General features: G+C 48.9%; 1 protein-coding gene across 1 annotated transcript; it reads left to right on the plus strand.

The window, feature by feature from the left end:
- Positions 1-8,188: 8,188 nt before the first annotated feature.
- GPATCH3 (G-patch domain containing 3) lies at positions 8,189-15,021 on the plus strand. The gene is made up of 7 exons (XM_006055469.3): positions 8,189-8,664; positions 9,997-10,415; positions 12,082-12,256; positions 12,580-12,639; positions 13,339-13,460; positions 13,572-13,699; positions 14,291-15,021. Exons 1-7 carry the CDS (start codon positions 8,229-8,231, stop codon positions 14,502-14,504), a joined length of 1,554 nt encoding a protein of 517 aa, XP_006055531.2. The 5' UTR covers positions 8,189-8,228; the 3' UTR covers positions 14,505-15,021.
- Positions 15,022-15,090: the final 69 nt, after the last annotated feature.

Here is a 15,090-nt window from a genome sequence, read left to right on the forward strand (position 1 = left end):
CCTGACAGTGTAGTTTGTACATGTGGAAGGGACTGGTTCATCTCCAGAGTGGCCCAGCCCATCAGAGGGGCCCAAGAGGAAGGAACTACAGTGACACAGAAGCCAGAACTCAGGAAACTGGAGTTTTGACTTTTCAGGGTGGGACGGTGATTTCATTTCTGCCGGTGAGATTTATTTTACATGGATCTGATCCAGGAGTTAGTATCAGTTCAGGACCCCACACATCCTTGCCTTTATATCAAGGGGTAGGAGTATCCCTCCCTGTTCCTCAAATCCCCTGCTGATCCCTCCCTCTGCTCCTGCCCCGGCCTCCGTCTCACCTCACTCAGAATCACCAATAAGGAAAATGAAGCAGCCCATTTCCAAATTGAAACAGTTTACAGGAATCTCTGCCATTTGGGATCATTCACTTCCCCTATGGCATCACTAACTCAATGGACATGAGTTTGAATAAACTCCGGGAGTTGATGATTGTCAGGGAGGCCTGGCGTGCTGCAGTCCATGGGGTCACAAAGAGTTGGACACGACTGAGTGACTGAACTGAACTGAACTTCCCCTATTCTTGCAGCAGTCAGAGGGGAGTGGTCCCCTGTTCTCCTGATGGGAGGGGGCAAGGCAGTTAGGGCTGACCTGGGGGCTGCTTGGAAGCCAAGGCAGACTGAGGTTTAGCTACCACACCAGCTGTTAAAGTCTGAAACGCATCCCCATGGCAGCTGGCTCACAGCCACTGCCTGGAGGCCCCCTGCATTCTCTCCCACTGCCCCTCAGTGCTCGCCCTTCTCCTGGTACCCATCCTCCTGTCCAGCACCTAGAGAGGCAATGCTTGGCACAGCCATGGCTTCCAGGGCTGCTCCATTCAGTGCATGGCTTGTGTCTATTCTGATTGGTCAATGTCTGTGCCTCACTGTTCATTAAATATTTTGAACATCACCCAGTTCAGGGTCAATGACCTGCAGGATGGGCAGGAGGGGATGATAACAACACACACGCCTATAGGACCCCCCTTTCTGGCCTCTCTCTTTCTCCAGCAATGAGGCCTGACCTGACCAGGCCCCACCCCCCTCACCACCACAGTCTGGATTCTTCTCACGGGGGGCCAAGTTAATGATTACTCCACAAGAGGTCATTCACTCAGGGACAACAGTCTAGGAGTCATCACTCAGACCTCTCCCTAAGGCCCCAGGGAAAGAGACCACAACTGAATAGGCCATAGACCCATTATGGGCACCCCGTGCTAGCAGCGAGGGTGCCCCTGTCCCTTACCCAATCACCCACTCACCACTCAGACACCGGAATGAGGCCGAAACTCACAGCTCAGACCCCACAGTGAAGACAGATGTGAAACTTGGACCTACACACACACTAAGTTGAACAACTCAGACATTGCCTACATTGACCCGCAAAACAGACCTTGCATCAGCACACACACATCACATAAATGCACGGCCCAGATACACTTACCCAGTGACACACGGCAAACACGTTCAGGGAAAGGAGAGACGCTCCCAAGCCAGATGTGCACACCTACGCCAACTCTGCAAATGAATGGGGCACACCAGGGCATGCTCACCATCTTCTGTGTGCCACAGTAAAAAGATCGGTGGCCCCCAGCATAGGGAGACCTGTGCCTGCACACCTCCAGGGTCTACCCAGAGGCTACAACTCCAGGCCAAACTGCTCTGACCAGCATTAGGGCCTCAGTCACTCCCTTTTCCCATGGTGACCCCAACATCCACTGTCAGAAAGGCCATGTCCTGCTCAACAACCACCCCCAGCCAGGACTAATCATAATCCTTAAATAGAGACATCCTCTAGAGACCAGGAGCAAGCCCTACATCTCTCCACCCTCCTCCCCTCCACCAGAACCCCAGACCCAGACCTCAGCCCCAGGCACCCCTCCCAGCCCTGCCCCCCTGCCACCCCTTGGGCTCATCTCACCTGGAAGATGGATGAGGCAACCCTTTCAAGAGCATATACCTTGGGGGACTTCCCTGGTTTCCCAGTGGTTAAGATTCTGTGCTTTACTGCAGGGGGCATGGATTCGCTCCCAGGTTGGGAAACCAAGAGTTCACGTGCCCCAGCTAAGGCTCCTGCATGCCACAGCTAATGAATAGAGAGGAGAGGCTCGTCTCCCCATGGGAGCCAGTTCCAGCAGTCCAGAGGTCCGGGGCCATTCTATCGTTTACGTGCCTTCACTAAGCGCCCCCAGTAGTTTACTGTGGCACCTCTCTGAACTCTCAGGCTGAGTTCTTCCTGCCTCCCACCAGCCACCGCCCCCCCAACTCCAATGCTGAGCAGCCATTAGACAGCGCTCTTCTCTTCTATCCACCCCAGCCATTTCCCTCAATTTACCTAATGTTTCCATCATCCAAATAGCTTTCCTTTACTAGCCTACCTCATTCCTTTGCAAATTTCTTTCCTACCCCTCCACATGATTGGGGAGCCACACTTCTGTCTATTTCTTGTCTGTGTCTCTTGAGTCACTCCCTGTACCCTAATCAAGCCTCCTACATGAACATAAAGACAAACTGAGCAAAACTAAAGAAGTAAATTATATTACAGTTTGATAAAGGCAGTAATGCTTTCTCCATGAGACTGCAGGGTTTCCGAAGGTGGGGCACTGTGCCTTCATTATCAGTATCTTAAGAGCAGGAATAGTGCCGCATCACTCAGAGAGAGTAGAGAAAGAAACAGGCTTAGACAGGGTCTACAACTCACTCAGGGTCTGCAGTGCTCACCCTCTGTGCTGGGATTTGAACTGTGTGACTGTGGAGGCCAGGCTCCAACCACCAGCACATGTTGGAGTGAGTCATGGCCAAGATCAGACAGTCTAGAGCCAGCTCAGCCACCGTTTACTGTCTCTCAGTCTGATTCCTGTCCTCAGGCCCAGCCAGGGATGACTCAACTAGGAAGCAGGAGAATGGTATGGCTCTGGGTCAGCCTCAGGTGATTTGATTATCATCATTATTTCTACTTTCATTAGCCAAATCATTGACTGCTTATTAAGCAGTCGGGTTGCTGACATGTCCTGTGCCCTGTGCCGGCACTCCCTGGCCTTGAAACAGTCACATAGCCTAGAACCTATGATGCCAGCAAAAAGCCAGTGCCCACTATCCACTCATCCATTCCTGCCATTTTCAACATCTTTCTCTATGTCCACTTGTACCAGACCCAGTGCTAGATGCTGAGGAGCACAGAATAAATAAGATACAGTCCCTGCCTTCACGGAATATCCTATCTACAGCAGAGAAAGACACACGAGTAATTGCAACACAGAGTGATCTGAACTGTGATAGAGGGACATCCAACAGGCAGCAGGGGCTTAGAAATGTGCAGGTAAGTGCTCAGCCACTCAGTCATGTCCAACTCTTTACAACTCCATGGACTGCCAGGATTCTCTGTCCATGGAATATTCCAGGCAAGAATACTGGATCAGGTTGTCATTTCCTACTCCAGGGGATCTTCCTGACCCAAAGATCGAACCCAAGTCTCTTGCATCTTCTGCTCTGGAAGGTGGATTCACTGCGCCAACCTGTCTGGATTTGGGAAAAATTCTTCAGCCAGGTGGTGACCACTATGACCTAAAGAGATTGAATAGGGAGTTGCCAGGCAAGCCAAGGGGGTGGGCATTCTAGACAGATGGAACACAGCTGCAAAGGCACAGAGGTATCAGAGCCTGAGTGTTGCACTCACTGCCAGTGGTGTAGGGCAACCGGATCCCAGGAGACCCAAGAGCACCAGAGGATCCTGGAGAGGTGAAAAGCGAGCATGTCACAGAACAAGGCAGCAGAGAAACGCCATCCCAGTGAAACTGGTGGAGGCAATAAGGTTAAGGTGTCAGGGAATCAGAGTTAACAAAGGGAACCCCCCACTCCTGGCAAGTCATTCTGGGGAGCTATTAAACAGTTATGGAGAGCGATGCTCTACACACGTTACATCGATTATGTTATTTAATTCTTACAACTCAATGCTGGAAGTACTATCATTATCTCCATTACATAGATGGAGAAACCGAAGCACCAAGAAGTTAGATAACTTACTCAAGGTTACACAGTTAATAGTAGTAGGGTCAGGATTTGAACTCAGATGGTTATGATTTAGGTCCTGTGCTCCTTTCTTTTTAATTGATTACTTATTTCTGGTTGTGCTGGGTCTTCGTTGCTGTGTGTGGGCTTTCTCTAGTTGCGGCAAGTGGGGGCTACCCTCTAGCTGTGATGCCCCCCGGGCTTCTCATTGCAGTGGCTTCTCTTGTTGCAGAGCACAGCCTCTAGGGTGTGCAGGCTTCAGTAGCTGTGGCACTCAGGCTCAGTGGTTGTGGTACATGGGCTTAGTGGCCCCAAGGCACATGGGATCTTACCAGACCAGGGATCAAACCGGTGTTCCCTGCACTGAAAGGTGGATTCCTAACCACTGGGCCACCAGGGAAACCCAAATTTTATATAAATGGAATTGTACAGCATGTACTCCTTTGTGTTTGTCTTCTTTTACTTGATATTGTATCTGAAAGCCATTCTATGCTCTATGTAGCAGTAATCTATTCATTTTCATTGTTGTAAAGTATTCCATTACACTACAATTTATTTATCCATTATACTACTGAAGAACATTTTGGCCATCAAATAATATTGCTAGCATTATTCTTGCACACGTGTTTTGATACACAGATGTTTGCAGAACTGGTGCTATATAATAAGAATCAGAATTATGGAGTCACAGAATGAGTGCTCAACTTGAGTAGATCATGCTAGTTTTCTAAGAAAGTGAAAGTTGTTCAGTCGTGTCTGACTCTTTAACCCCATGGACTATGCAGTCCAAGGAATTCTCCAGGTCAGAATACTGGACTGGGTAGCCCATTCCCTTCTCCAGGGGATCTTCCCAACCCAGGGATCGAACACAGGTCTCCTGCCTTGCAGGTGGATTCTTTACCAGCTGAGCCACCAGGGAAGCCTAAGAATACTGGGGTGGGTAGCCTATCCCTTCTCCAGTGGATTTTCCCAACCCAGGAATCAAACTGGGGTATCCTGCATTGCAGGCTGATTCTTTACCAGCTGAGCTGCCAGGGAATTCCAGCAATACTGGAGTGGGTTGCCATACCCTCCTTCAGGGGATCTTCCCAACCCAAGGATCAAACCCAGGTATCCCACATTGCAGGATCCCTGGGAGGGATCATTTCTTGATCCCTTCCAAAGGCAGCAAGTCCTCCAACAACCAACCAGCTTTCCCTAAGCATCTACTATGTGAAAGGCGTACAAAGATGAATACTGAAAATAAGAACAGAAAGCCCTCTCATATCCGCAGCTCCCCATTATCATGAAAACAACAGGGAACTTTTAAGGAGGGCTTACTGTATCTAATATTCTTGTCTGGGAACTCCCATGGATAGAGGAGCCTGGTGGGCTACAGTCCATGCTGCTGCCAGAGTAGGACACGATTTAGTGACTAAACCACCACCGCCACTGTATGCTAGGCATTTACTGAGTACTCGTATATGCATGATGACCTTACATTCTTATCACAATCCTCCAAGGGGAGGCAGTAACTTTCCTATCCAGTAGATGAGGAAATGTAGGTTCAGAGAAGTTAAATAACTTGCCCAAAGCCACACAGCTAGCTAAGGATTGCATTTTTGGCCATACCATGTGGCCTGCAGCATCTCAGATGGAACTCGGGCCCTGGCAGTGAAAGCCCAGAATCCTAACCTACTAGGCCACCAGGAAACTCCCTTTTCTTCATGATCTTAAAGTATACTTACATGTGTATCCTTAAAAAATGTTTTTGATTTGTACTTTTTGAACTTTATATAAGTGGAATATTCTGTGCTTTCTGACTTGCTTATTTTCATTCAATATCATACACCTGAAATTATTAGTACTAAATGCCAGTTTTTGCTCTTACAAATACTGCAGCTATGAATTCATATATACTGTCAAATAAAAAGAAACCTGGACTAAGGAAGGAGAGATTTTATTTGTAACAGTTATTGCAAGGAAGGAAAAGAACTACTGTAATAGACACAGGGAAGCTATTGCAAAGAGAAGCTCTAACCATAAGATCCACACGTGCCTCAAGGGTCAGGCAAAGAGTTTTTCTTTCATAGGGAGGAGTAAATAAGGCTAGAAAGAACTTAGTGTGATGAAGTGGGATGACCGGGAATGACATATGGGATAGTAGGTCAGAAAATGCTTTACTCTGAACCCAGACTATTCTTCGGGGGCAAGGGAGCTGTTAAGGAGGAGTTGCACGCAGCTCAAGCTGGGGGAGAGGAACACAGGGCAAAGTTCATGGACCTGGAGGAAGGAGAGAAGCTAAACTAAACGTTAGTTAACAAGCATTTTGTTTTTATTGATCTGTGGGGAAAAGCAGTTCATCTAAGCATTTATGAGGCAAAGAATTGAAATTTGGAGTCTGTATCCAGCCTCGCCACAGGTAAACAAGAAGGCACTCATGAGTTTTATCTAAGTCATAAAAGGAAGGTTGTCTCTTTGCAGTAAGTTGGTTCCAGAACACAAAAGGGTGGAGGGGGTTTCTTAACTTTCACTGTTTTCCAGGATCACAGGGCTTGAGCAAGGTTCAACACTGTCAGTACATGTCCTGATAAACACATGCAAGAATTTCTTTAAAATGTATAACTAGAGGACTTCCCTGGTGGTACAGCGGATATGAATCTGCCTGCCAAAGCAGGGGACACAGGTTTAATTCCCGGCCTGGGAAGATTCCACATGCTTCAGCCCAGGCAACTCAACTACTGAAGCCCGTGCACCCAGAGCCTGTGCTCCACAACAAGAGAAGCCACTGTGATGAGAAGCCCGCACACCACAGCTAGAGAAAGACTGCACACGGCAATGATGACCCAGGGCAACCAAACAAATAATTAAAAAAACAAACAAACAAACATATAACTAGAAGTGGAATTTCTGGGTCAAAAGATATGTGGAGTTCCATTTTTACAGGGTAATGCCAAACTGTTTTCCAAAGCAGTGGTACCTTTTCTAACAACGTAAGGGAGCTCCAGTTGCTCTACATCTTCAGGATTTAAGAGGATTTGAGGATTTAAAGATGTTTGCCAATCTGCTGGCTATGAAGTGGGTCTCATTATATTTCCTTGATGAAACGAGATTGAGTATCTTTCATTATTAATTAGATGTGTTTCTCTTCTGTGAAAGGTCTTCCGCCCACTTTTCAATTGGATTGCCTTTAGTTGCTTCAGTTGTGTCTGACTCTGTACGACCCTATGGACTGCAGCCCGCCAGGCTTCTCTGGAGATGGGATGGATTCTCTAGGCAAGAGTACTGGAGTGGATTGCCATGCCCTCCTCCAGGTGATCTTCCCGACCCAGGGATTGAACCCAGGTCTCCCGCGTTGCAGGATCCCTGGGAGGGATCATTTCTTGATCCTTTCCAATGGCAGCAAGGCCTCCAACAACCAACCAGCTTTCCCTAAGCATCTACTATGTGAAAGACGTACAAAGATGAATAATGAAAATAAGAACAGAAAGCCCTCTAATATTGCAGCTCCCCGTTATCATGAAAATATCAGGGAACGGAGCCACCAGGGAAGCCCCGGATTCTCTTCTTCTAAATGATTTGTGGGAGTTCACCAATACGTTTTGGAAGAATGAATGGATTAACGACTGAAAACGCTCTAAACTGATAATTACAATTAGGTTTGGGAAATCGTAAACACTGTCCCTCCCTCCGACTTCTGATTTCATCCTCACTAGTGTAAAAGAGGAGACGGCAATGGCACCCCACTCCAGTACTCTTGCCTAGAAAATCCCATGGGCAGAGGAGCCTGGTAGGCTGCAGTCCATGGAGTCGCTGAGGGTCGGACATGACTGAGCGACTTCACTTTCACTTTTCACTTTCATGCGCTGGAGAAGGAAATAGCAACCCACTCCAGTGTTCTTGCCTGGAGAATCCTAGGGACGGGGGAGCCTGGTGGGCTGCCGTCTATGGGGTAGCAGAGAGTCGGACACGACTGAAGCGACTTAGCAGCAGCAGCAGTGTAAAAGAACGCTGTAACACCACTTCTCAGGTGACTTTTTTCCATCACCACTTGCCTGTCTGTGGGAAAGGGACAGAACGACTTCATTCGAACCTTCCCACCTCTCGGTTCCATAGCCACAATCCCAGCCGACTCATCACTGAATACGCAATATCGCTACGCCTCAGCGCCAGCTCGCGATGTTCTCGCGAGAGTTGGTTCCAGCCGATCATGTGACAGCTAAGATGGCGGTGTCCAGCGAGGCAGAAGAGGAGGCGGTAGTTTATTTAGTCGTGAGCGGTATCCCCTCGGAGTTGCGGTCAGCACAGCTTCGGAGCTACTTTAGCCAGTTCCGGGAACAACGCGATTGTGGCTTCCTCTGTTTCCATTACCGGCATCGGCCTGAGCGGGTCCCTCCCCAGGCTGCTCCCGACTTTACCCCAACTCCTATCCGCCAGGGTCTTGCCCAGACTTCACTCAACGATGCCAGTGCTCTCTCCACTCAGGACTCTAACCCCACCCAGACCCGCACCTGCTGCTGTGTTGTCTCTGTACGGGGGGCCGCTCAAGCCCAGAGGTTTCTCCGCATGTACTCGGGCCGCCGGTGGCTGGATTCTCAGGGGACTTGGTTACCTGGTCGTTGTTTCATCCGCAGACTTCGGTTACCTACTGAGGCATCAGGTACCCGTGGGAAAGAGACTAGACTTGGCCTACAGGCACTGGAACAGAGGCACCTTTCCTGAAGAGTGATGAGGATAAGTTAGGTCCCTCGTTAGGGCTCTTCAAGAGTTTAGATAATTTGTGGACAAAGTTTCAGGCCTAGTTTGCACGGTAGAAAACTTGGGGAGAGAGGGGAAACAGAGGCCTATTCAGATGATCTTTCCAATTTGTTAAGTCTATTCCCAGATCCTTTCGATTTTGCACTGACATAGAGGGGTGAAAAGGAAGTCAAGTATTGTTTTTGTTGCCCCTTCTTTGTTGTCCCCTGCCCAGTCCTCTCTTGGCAAGATGCAGTTGTTGCTCAGTCTCCAATTCTTTGCAGTCCCATGGATTGCAGCATGCCAGGCTCCTCTGGCAAGATACAAATGAAGAGACAAGGTTTTTTATTTGGACTGTTCGCATTTTCTTGGGAAATCACTTTGATATGGAAACAGGGACCACAGTGCAGGGCTCTCTAATGTATTCATTCAACAAATCTTGCCTGTATTGATAGACTGAGTGTGACTCTAGCTGATATGTAGAAAACAGTCGGACACAGTCTGTGCTTCAACTTCAAAAAGGAACACAGATTTATAAAAAGATAATTGTTACAGAGATGCCATTCTAATTGTTAACATTTATGGAAAGCTTCCTTATTAGGCACTGTTCTAAGCCTTTCATTTTCTTATTTACGCCTGACAACAATCCTATAAGGCAGGAGCTATTGTCACCCGTTTTGTAAGTGAGGAAACTGAATGATGCAGAAGTTATGTTACAAGATGACAGTCATGATATTAATCAGGCATTTTGCTCTGGAGCCTGTGCCCTTTATCTCCCATTGCTGTGAGACGGCAGAGGAGAAACCGATTTCCTAGAAGGATTAGGAGATGTGGCTTTCCATCTGGATCTTGAAATATAAACAGGAGTTTGTGGGAAAGAATGGTATTCAAAGTAAATGGTATTTACAAAGATACAGAGATGGGAAGTCCAAAAACTTTCAGGGCATGTTAAATTGTTTGATGTGATTGGAACACATGATATGAGGGTGTGCGAGGGATGAGGGTTAGTGGCAGTTGAGAATCAAAAGGTCATCAGGAACCAGATCTGAAAGAAACCTGTGAACTTACCGAGGTGATGAGAAATGGCATAAAATTACTAGGTGGTTCTGGTCAGGAAACAGAGTAAAGGACTCTGGAAATGTTTGAAAGGGAGAAACAGTATTAGTGAAAGGATTTAAACCTTGTCCAGTTTCTGGCTTACGTGTGGCTGGAGACTTTCAGGTTTCAAGTGCCATTCTTCTCCCTGCTTTCCAAGGTTTGGGCTCCTTTCCCTTCAAGACCCGGAAGGAACTGCAGAGTCGCCAGGCTAAGAGTGAAACCTTCACACTGGCTGACCTGAGGCAGCTGCCAGAGCTGAATCCACCGGTGCTGATGCCCAATGGGAACGTTGGCACTCCCCTGCGGGTCTTTTTAGAATTGATCCGGGCCTGCCGCCTACCCCCTCGGATCATCACCCAGCTTCAGCTCCAGTTCCCCAAGACAGGTTCCTCTCGGCGCTATGGCAATGTGCCCTTCACTTATGAGGACTCAGAGACTGTGGAGCAAGAAGAGTTTGTGTACACAGCCGAGGGTGAGGAAATACCCCAGGGAAGCTGCTTTGCAGACATACCATCCAACTCCCGTGAAGAGCCAGAGGAAGAAGAGGAAGAGGAAGAAGAGTCACACTCAGATGACGTGAGTATGGAGAGCCATCTTGTCCTTGCTGGCAGCTTAGAGAGGCAAACGCGTTGCTGCTGCCACTCTTCAATTGTGTATTCCAAGAGCTCTAAACCTGGGGTCCTCAGGAGGCTTCTAAAGACTTTGAACTCCTTGACATTGAATATAAAACTGCATTTGCTTGTGCAGGTGTATGTTTCTTTGGGAAAAGGGACCAGAGCTTTTATCCAAAGATTCTCAAAGGCATCTTCTTTTCATTGCTTCAGAAGACATGTGAGGAGGGTCTCTTTCATTGATGAAATCTACTGACTAAGAGATACGATCACCTAAGGAAGTAGAGGCAGAGCTAGGATGTGAACCCAGTCCCCTTCGCTCCTTGTCTGACCTCTGTGTGTTTTCATCATGTTGAGAACTCACCTCTGTTTTCTGACTTTGAATCTGTGGATTGAACGCTAGCCTCCAGTCTAACCTCATCAGTGAAAGACATTTCTTCTACTTCTTTCCCCAAACTTCGTTGTTCACCGATTGAATCAGATTTTGTTATTTATTAGGAAACTTTTTTTAAATGCGTGCCTTGTGTAAAAAGCAATTGATCTATGTCTTCAAAGCTCCCCACTCGGAGTTACTAACACATCTGGACCACATCCTTAGTGTGGTACTGTTATGCCTTTTCTCCAACACCTTCTCTGCAGCATTGATTCCTGAGGCCTCCTGGAGTTTAAATGGGGCAGGGGGCCCCCAGGATTTTAAGCCAGGAGTCATTCTATCATTCCACAAGTCCAGTCAAGCAGCTGTAAACACAGGGGCTAGCACAGGATTCCAGAGACCCTCTAAGGCTCATTTCCTTCCCTCAAAGAGCCTTCAGTCTCCCTGAAGAGGAAGAACCAGTATCTGAAAAGGGTACATGGTACAGAATGGGTTTGCAGGCTGGTGCTGCCCCTCTCTTGGTGTACCATCTTGGGCAAATCACTTTGCTTCACTAAATCGAAGTTTCCTTATCTGTAGAATGGGAATAATGGTACTTATTCACAGAGTTGTTGGGGTGATTAAAGGAGCTAAGGTATGTGAAGGGCCTGACACAGTAGACGGTAGGTATTAGTTCTTGTCCCTTCTTTCTTTGTGACATAATGTAGAAAAGCATAAACAGTATATATTGATTAACACAGAAGTTCACAGACCAGTGAGAGTGCTGTGGGCCTCAGCGTGGGGGACTTCATGTGCACTAAAGCACTTGAGGATTAAGGAGGTGGTGGTGGAAGAGCAGGGCAGAGAAGCCGGGAGAGCGACGTGACCAAAAGTGCAACGATAAGAGTGAGTCAGGCTTGGGACTTCCTGGAGGTCCAGTGGTTAAGACTGGACGCCAGGGAAGTGCTTCCAGTGCAGAGGACACAGGTTCAGTCCCTGGTCAGGGAACTAAGATCCCTATCGGCTCTGTGGTGCAGCTTTAAAAAAAAAAAAAAAAATGACTAGTAGGGGAAGTGGCCAAGTATGTTGAGAAACACTCAGGGCATGGAGAGATGTCAGGTCAGGCCTCAGGGGCCAAAAACGTGCTGCTTCTCTGAGAAATTGGGAGGAATAGAGCTGGGGTCCCATCCCTAGGACCTCCTGTGCAGCGAGCTGCCTACCTGTGGGCCTCAGGTCAGGAAGCTGGACAGGCAGGTCTCCTCTCTCCACCTTCTCCCAGGATGATGACCAAGGTGAGGAGTGGGAGCGGCACGAGGCACTGCATGAGGACGTGACGGGGCAGGAGCGGACCTCTGAACGGCTCTTTGAGGAGGAGATCGAGCTCAAGTGGGAGAAGGGCGGCTCCGGCCTGGTGTTCTACACCGACGCCCAGTTCTGGCAGGAGGAGGAAGGAGGTAATGCTAGCACCGGGCAAGGGCAGGGGTGGTCCCTGCTGCATTCACGCAGGGCGCTCTGCTCCATGAGGTGGGTTCCCTGGCAGTGAGCCTGACCAGAGGGCTAGGAAGGAGGCTTACATTGTTGTATTTGAGAGACCAGCCATCCTTTCTAGGGGTTGGGGGTCAGGGGAATGGGGAGAAAATGCCCTCCTCCCAATTCTGAGTGACCCTCCCAGAGGAGAGATTTGAATATACACTCCAAGTTCTAGAATGTCTAGATTTAACTCTTGATAGAACTGAGAGTCCTTGGTTTAGTCTGCTTGATGCTTTTCTCTCTGCAGACTTTGATGAACAGACAGCTGATGACTGGGATGTGGACATGAGCGTGTACTACGACACAGGTACTGGGCCCAGGCTTGCAGTACTTGGAGATGGAATGGTGCCCTGGCCGTGCAGTGACACTTTACCAGACCTGCTTAGCAGAGTCTGAGACAGGGCACCAGTCTCTTAAAAGATCACTAGTTGAGTGCATTAAGTACTGGTTGTGGGCAGCGTTTTTTTTTTTTCTTTCTGTGTGGAGGAAGGACATGTGGGCACAGCCCTCAGGGAGGTCTGGTTCTGATGGGCAGGCCCTAGTAGAGTGGGAGGATCAGGAGTTCAGGCTCTGGTTAAGAATTTAGATTCTGGAGTCAAGAATCACCTAGGGTTGAGACTTCGCAGGTGGTCAAGTGGTTAAGATTCCCAAGTTTCCAGTGCAGAGGGCTTGGGTTCGATACCTGGTTGAAGAACTAAGATCCCACATGCAGTGCAATGTGGCCAAAAAAAAAAATGACCTAGGGATTTACAGAGTGGGAGGTGAAGACCTGGGTCCTAATTCCAGCTCTCATTTTTTGGCTCTGACTTTGCACCAGTTTTTCCTCATCTGTAAGATGGGACACCATGGTTCTTACTCTTGGCGAGCTCCCAGTCTAATGAGAGAAATCCAGTAATGACACACTATAAAGATGAATATGTAAATCTTGTGAGGAGGGCCTAGAAACCTGATTTTCCCTACTTCTGCTGAGAGAAACCCTTCCACAAACTGGGCTCTGCTTCCTCAGATGGTGGAGACAAAGACGCCCGAGACTCTGTCCAAATGCGTCTGGAACGGAGGCTCCGTGATGGCCAGGAGGCCGGCTCTGTGATCAGACACCAGGTGGGCACCTTCGAGCGCCATACCAAGGTGAGCACTGTGCCCAGCCCACTGACCCCTTTCTTTTCCTTCTTTACCCCCATTCCCTCCCCTGCCCCCACAGGAGCCGCATGTCTTGAGTCTTCTCTCTTTCCTCTGCAGGGCATTGGGCGGAAGGTGCTGGAACGGCAGGGCTGGGCTGAGGGCCAGGGCCTGGGCAGCCAGTGCTCAGGCGTTCCCGACGCCCTGGATAATGACGGCCAGCACCCCAGATGCAAGCGTGGATTGGGGTGAGTACAGCTGAGGGACTTCGCTGGGAGCCCAAGTGAGCCTTTCAGCTGTACCCTGGTTCCCCATTTCCCTCTGGTTCTGGGTTGGGCGCTAGAGACCCCCCAGGGACTGAACTTTAAAGCAGAATTAGAAGGAAGAAGTTGATCTGGCACTAGTCTTTTCAAGATTGAGTCCTCAAGCTTGATTAAGGATGATTAATCTCCTGGGGGAGTCATTCCCTCAAGTCTGAGGAATTTGGACTTGATGATTGCTCTTAGGGAGTGACTGTAAGTCACAAAGTGTAACAGTTGTTCTGAATTTTGTGTACTATTTAAAATGAAAGCAGTATGTGAGGCCCCTGGTTGCTGGCACCATCAACATATAAGATGAGGGGGCAGGAGATTTCAATGCTCTGTCTTTGGGACAAACCAGATATGTTGGTGATGGACAGGGAGGCCTGGCATGCTTCAGTCCATGGGGTCACAAAGAGTCGGAAAACAACTGAGTGACTGAACTGAAGATACATAGTAGCTATTACCCTGTTCTTTCCCAACCCCTTTACTGGGGTAGGAGAGCAACCCTCTCACTGAGAGCCCTTTTTTTTGTTTCAGGTACCATGGAGAGAAGCTCCAGCCATTTGGGCAACCGAAGAGGCCCCGTGGAACTGGTTTGGGGCTCATCTCCACCATCTACGATGAGCCCCTACCCCAGGACCAAGGAGAGTCGCTGCTCCGCCGCCAGCCACCCACCAGCATGAAGTTTCGCACAGAGGCTTTTGTGAGGAGTTCCAGCTGTGCCTTGAACAGCCTCTCAGAGCCTGAGTGAAAGGTTCAAGGACTCCCCCTTAATCAGGATCACTCATAACTGCACAGTGGCAGTCCTGTGCCCAGCCTTATCTTCCACTGAAGGCAGAAAGAACTCTAGGAGCAGCAGTCTGCCCAGTTGTTCAGGATGCTTTGTTCAGAACTTGCCTTCTGGTTGTCCACCTCAGGGACATTTTTACAAAAAGTCCCCGTTATATACTTCCCTTTAATGAAAGGAATTAATGACTCCTCCTCCTTGGTCTCCTAACCCTAGTCCCTATTTTTTGGGCTTGCTTCTGTTGCCTCCCCCAGCCCCTTGAAAAGCTGGACTGGCTGAGGTTATCAGCAAAACCTTACTGGGAGGAGGTTACCATGAAGCCCAGAAAGAGGGGCGTTAAGGACACGGAAGAGGAGAGGGCTCATGTTCCTAAGAGACGGTCTTGGGGCGGGCTCCAGTGCTGGGCCGGGGCAGCGGACAACCCGCCGCAGATGTGACGGGTCTGCGACCTAACGGGAGAATAAAAAGGTTAACTACCGAATTTCTCTTTCTCTTCGGATTTGGGCCAGGAGTACGGTGGGGAAACCCCCGGAGAGGTCCCTGCAGGGCC

This window comes from Bubalus bubalis, chromosome 2 (genome assembly GCF_019923935.1).
Source record: "Bubalus bubalis isolate 160015118507 breed Murrah chromosome 2, NDDB_SH_1, whole genome shotgun sequence".
NCBI lineage: Eukaryota > Metazoa > Chordata > Mammalia > Artiodactyla > Bovidae > Bubalus > Bubalus bubalis.

Excerpts from the sequence above, each read along its gene's own strand:
- GPATCH3 (XM_006055469.3), top strand. The coding sequence starts at position 8,229 with ATGGCGGTGTCCAGCGAGGCAGAAGAGGAGGCGGTAGTTTATTTAGTC. Across the intron at positions 8,665-9,996 it reads GTTACCTACTGAGGCATCAG|GTTTGGGCTCCTTTCCCTTC; the intron begins GTACCCGTGGGA and ends CTGCTTTCCAAG. Across the intron at positions 10,416-12,081 it reads AAGAGTCACACTCAGATGAC|GATGATGACCAAGGTGAGGA; the intron begins GTGAGTATGGAG and ends ACCTTCTCCCAG.